Here is a 5,670-nt window from a genome sequence, read left to right on the forward strand (position 1 = left end):
GATAGATAGATAGATAGATAGATAGATAGATAGATAGATAGATAGATGATAGATAGATGGATAGATAGATAGATAGACAGACGATAGATAGATGATAGATAGATGGATAGATGGATAGATAGATGATAGCTAGATAGACGATAGATAGATAGATAGATGATAGATAGATAGATAGACAGACAGATAGATAGATAGATAGAAAATCATAAGTGTCCTGGTTTTGTTTCCCTAGAGAACCCTGCCTAACACACACTATCAAAAACTTGAATAAAGAAGGCCGTAGAAGAACTGATGCTTTTGAATCGCGGTGCTGGGGAAGAATACTGACAGGCCCACGGACTGCTACAAGGACAAACCAATCTGTATTGGAAGAAGTACGGCCAGAGAGCTCCTTAGAGGCAAGGGTGACAAGACTTTGTCTCACGTACTTTGGACGTGTTATCAGGAGAGACCGGTCCCTGGAGAAGGACCTCATGCTTGGTGAAGTAGAGGGGGAGCCAGGGACGGGAAGGCCCTCCGCAAGATAGTCAGACACAGTGATGGACCGACACAGTGGCTGCGTCTGTGGGCTCAGGGGATGGTTGTGAGGACGGCAGTGTTTTGTTCTGTCGTGCACTGACAACAGCAACCTCAGAATAACCCTAAAATCAGTGCAGACAAAGGGTCCAGGTGCAATATTTCCAGGCCCCACTGCTAACAATTCCATCCAACGGCCCTTACCTGAGAACTATCTACGGCCCTTACCTGGGAACTATCTTGGGCCACATACCGGCATCTCTACTCACTGGCTTCTGTAGGTGTCAGAAATAAACAACATGACACTTTGTGTTCATTTGTGTGTTTAAAGAGAAACATGCCTAACACCACCAATGATAATGTTCTGGAGTTTACCTATGCCCTGTAATTGTCATCCGTTTCAAATGTGCTACGAACTCCCAGAGTCCGAATTCCTCTGTCAAGTCTCTGTATCTAACTCCCAAACCCCATTCTCAGGTGCCCATGCTTGGGTTGGATGCAGGCCACATTCTGCCTTGTGCTTTTGGAAGTTTAGCCTCAAACTAGATCTGCTAAGGAGAGTAACGCTCGCAGTCACTTTATAAAACGTAAACAAGCAAGGACACGCTTCATCTTTTTTTGGAGTTTTTCTTTTTGTTATCTCACCAGGTACATCTTGAGTCCAAAGGCTAGGTGGCACCCTCCCTAAACCAAGCGGGCTTCTAGCTGCGGTGATACAATGAAGTGTTCGGATACCCTGTCCATTTCAGATTTAGAGTGGGCTTAGCTTTGTTTCTCCTAACCGACATCGACTATCTGCCATTCTGCTGCGCACGCTGAAGGCTCGAGGCGGGTCCTGGGAGAAGGTGGACGATCACCGAGTGTTCCATGACGGTCACCCTGTAACTGCCCTCCCAGGATGCCTTGCCAGCCCCTTCGTGGACACGAGGCATTTCCTTGTCTGCTAATAACTTGCTCAGTGGAAAGTCGGCCTGCAGGACATTCCTTCGGCAGTTATTTTGAGCAGTTTGCACATTAATCACAATGTCTTCTGAGACACCATCATCACTATAAACACAGCTAGGGAAGGTCAAGGAACTGGCCAGATTTTGAGGCCCATGCTTCCATCCAACTTACGTCTCTGGATCAGCTGTTTAAGAAAATCTTTTGATCAGCAATTAAAATGGACTACTTGGTTCATTCCCTAATTTAATAAGGGCATCCTTTCCAGTCTGGCCACTTCCTTTTGACCTAAAACAGATATGCGAGTGGGGGCCGAATCACCACGGTGTCCTCTTTTCCCGTGAGCTCCTCCTTCTGAGAAATGCTCGTGCTAACTTGGGCAGAAGCTTCCACCAATAAAACCCGTTCCTTGTTTAACTATGATTTGCATTGAAATATTTCCAACCTGGGAAGTAAATAAGGGGATGTTAAACATGGAAAAGACAGAGAAATAAAACAATTGAAAGAAAAATGTTCATTGGAAATTTTTTAAAATGTCTTTCCAAATGAGCATGACTGAAAAGGAATAATAACAACTCAAAATCTAAAGAAAAAGAAAAATTTCCCCTTAAAATCATGGATCTCTCTTTGTCCCCTGCCTCAACCCTGGGCCCTTCCTAAATGGAAACCGCTATTAATAAATAATTGTTGGGGTAACTTTGAAGGGAGGAAGAAAAGCATGCAATTAAATTATACATGGGTCTATTACTTTTTCTGTATGTAATTGGGACCATGCCATTGGTCTACTTGATTTTTTCATTTATGGGAGATGCTTCTATGTGAATTTATAAAGATTTTCCTTGCTTTCAGTGGTTGCACAGTCCCCTGTATGGGTGTGCTGTGACTGAATGAGCTGTCTCGTTAAATGCAGTAACAAAGCAGACCATGCATAAGGTGACTTTCTGACAGTGGAATTGCTGGGCTTGAGGCAGAATGCACTTAACATCTTGCTAGAAATCATCAGAGGGCCCCCTGAACTGTCTGCATCTAGCAGTAACCATGCGAACAGTGGATGACAGCATCCCCTTTGCCAATGATGCGCATCATCAGACCCAAATTGTCAGTCCTCTGCTAGAGGTGGCAAATGCCACAGCTCACTGTGTAGCTCCCCTCTTGCTGGCCAAAGCCAAGCATCACATTGTAGCTTAAATATTCACATGTCGCTTTTTGAGTGAGGTAGTTAGTTTATTGTGCCAACCTGGCCGATAAACACGTGGGATTAAGTGAAAGGCGGAGAGATAAATGGCTCAGCGAGCCTCGCCTTGCTTGTCTCTTGCTCATTGATCATCAGACCAGTGTGTGGCTGCCTTGCTTGTTCTTTGCCTCAATTTGCAAGCTACACTACCTATGGGACACCTAACCCGTGGACTGTGTCGCTGTAATTTGAGGCTCCTTCAAGACCTGCTTCGCCACACCATTGGAATTTACATCTCTTGAGCTGGGGACTGTTGGACCCTGTCATCTGGCTGACTGCCTTGCTGTTTGCTGCCTGCGCCTGAATGGCCTGAATTGCTCTATAGAGGACTACCCGGTGGCCCTCAAGACTTGAAGGACTGCCAGTGTCTCACAACTGTCTCACGGGAGTGAGTTGCACTGAGCCATTTGTACTGCTTTATAACTTAATCAACTGTTTGTTTCTTATGTTATACATCTCTCTATCTGTATAAATATATATAAAAGTATTAGCATTCTGGTTTTGTTTCTCTAGAGAACCCTGTCTGACACATTGAGTTAGTTAGTTCATGTCTTTCGCTCAGTTTTAAAACTGGAATCTATCTTTTAATTGGACTGTGAGAGGATCTGCCTGATTCTACCCATTTGTACACGAGTGCCGAGGCCAGACCAGCTGAAAGGAGAGCTCTCCTGAACTCCTCTGCACATGCATCAAGGCAGCGCTCTGCCCTTTGGATGAAGTAGCTGTCACTCACTGTCGACAGCTGGGCCTGCATCATCATCCCCCTGGCCTGTTCTTTGGAGGGCGACTCGGGAAACAGGTTTTGTCTGGCACAGACCGTTGAGTTCAGTTCTCCCAGCATGCTGATTTTCAGCTTGTCCTTGAAACTTCTTGTGTTAGTCCGGGGAGACTAGAGAAACGAATCCAGGACACTCATATGTGTGTAAAAGAGAGCTCTATATTGAAGAGCAAGTGGATATTGAGAAAACATCTCAGCCCCGTCCAGATCAAGTCTATCCAATATCAGCCCACAGGTCCGATGACAGTCTATAAGTTCCCATTCAGTCTCACAAAACACATGCAATGGAAGATCACAGGCCAGTGGGTGGAAAGTCTTGTGGATCCACTGGTGGTGGAAGCATCTCAGCGTTGGCGTGGCTCTCCATGTGGCTCCTTCAGCTCCAGGGCTCTGATTTCATCAGTGTAGCTACTTGTGTCTGGTCAACAGGAAGATGAAGCAGAAAGTGTCTGTGTCCCGCCTCCAGTGAGCTATTTACCTCCTTCGTGTCTCCAAATGAGGTCATCAAGCTGCGACCTGATTGAGAGGCTAGACTCCACCCCTTCACAAGTTGACAGGAAATAAAGTAACCGCCGCCGCACTCCCTTTCCAATCACCTATCCTGTGGTTTCAGTGGAAAACACAGGCAGTGCATTTTTTTAAAGACCCTGTGGCCCTTGGTCTGGAACTGAACTCCTGTGTGTGGCTCAGGTGTCAGCCAAACAATCCACAGGTCTGCGAGGGGAACAACACTAGGGAGGTCTGTACACCTGAGTCATCAGCCAGGTGAGACCCAAAGGGTAGCATTGACCCCGGGACAGAGTGCAGCAGGGTTAGGAAAGAAGAGGCACGGGAAGAGGGGAACACAAGGAATCAGCGGGTTGCCTGGTGCTACATCATGGGCATTGCAATCAATGACACAAAACAAAATGGGAATGGAAAACTGATTTGCTCTGTAGATCTTCACCCAATTCACAATAAAAAGTTTTGTAAACGACAACTTTCTTTAAGGATGCTGGCAACGGGGTGGGTGGAGGGAGGGAGAGGGGGCATATTGCTCTATGGTAGATATATACTTACATGCAGGCTTTAATGAGGATGCTGACAGCAAGAGACAGAGTTTGTTCTTTACAAAAAGAGGACACAGGTTACACACTGCCTGAAGAGGTCATAAGCACGGCCCAATCACAGCCAGGTTCCCAGAGGCTCCCCGGCCATGGGAATGCTGCTAAGCCTCAGAACCCAGAGGGAACACGCTCCGGGTTTTTCTCTTTAGGCCTCCCAGGGACAAATCATGCTGCAAGTCAGGTGGCGGATGCTGGGTTTCTATCAGAAGCAAGGCATTCTAAAGGTTGGCCGCTTCTCCCTGGGGACACTGTCCTCTGCAGAATGGACTCTTGTCAAAGGTTGTTTTCCGAGGATCTTAGCTTCCTCACCCACACCGACCTGCCCCGGGGGGGGGGGTGCGTTACCTGGTCTCTGTGCACCAGTGTGCTGGGGCTTGCCCGTGGCTTGTCTTTAAAGGCGTACGTGGCCACTTGCTTCTTCAGCAAGTCCAGGAAGTTCGGAGGCATATACGGGGGAAGGTCATTGATTACCGGGTTGTTTCTGTGCACAAGAGGTGGTCTTTTCCTTCCTTCGTTCTTGAAATTATAGGTGATTCTGACTGGATTTAATAGCGATTCTTCAATAAAGGTTTTCAAGTGGTAAGTCCCAGGTATAGGAGTTTTCTGTAGGAAACGGACAGACACAGTGAAGGTCATCTGGTCCACCGGCGACATTTTTAAAAAAATCATTTTATGAGGGGTTCATACAACTCTTATCACAATCCATACATACATCAATTGTGTAAAGCATATTTATACATTCATTGCCCTCATCATTCTCAAAATATTTGCTCTCCACTTAAGCCCCTGACATCAGCTCATTTCCCCCCACACCTTCCCCATTCCCCTCTCCCTCATGACTCCTTGATCATTTATAAATTATTATTTTGTCATATCTTACACTGTCTGACGTCTCCCTTTACCCACTTTTCTGTTGTCTGTCCCCCAGGGAGGAGGTTGTATGTAGATCCTTGTAATTGGTTCCCCCTTTCCAACCCACCCTCCCTCTACCCTCTGAGTATCATCCCTCACACCACTGGTCCTGAAGGGATCATCTGTCCTGGATTCCCTGTGCTTCCAGTTCCTGTCTGTACCAGTGTACATCCTCTAGTCTA

General features: G+C 46.5%; 1 protein-coding gene across 1 annotated transcript in view; it reads right to left on the bottom strand.

Annotated features, from left to right (window-relative positions):
- STPG4 (sperm-tail PG-rich repeat containing 4) overlaps positions 1-5,670 on the bottom strand; it is a 41,122-nt gene that overhangs the window by 27,879 nt on the left and 7,573 nt on the right. Inside the window, exon 3 of the mRNA XM_004700043.2 lies at positions 4,922-5,179. Within this exon, the coding sequence (XP_004700100.1) occupies positions 4,922-5,179 (258 nt within the window). The remainder of the gene's footprint in view (positions 1-4,921; positions 5,180-5,670) is intronic.

The sequence above is a fragment of the Echinops telfairi genome, unplaced genomic scaffold (assembly GCF_000313985.2).
Source record: "Echinops telfairi isolate 266 unplaced genomic scaffold, ASM31398v2 ScPeMD7_7475;HRSCAF=8513, whole genome shotgun sequence".
In the NCBI taxonomy this organism is placed as follows: domain Eukaryota; kingdom Metazoa; phylum Chordata; class Mammalia; order Afrosoricida; family Tenrecidae; genus Echinops; species Echinops telfairi.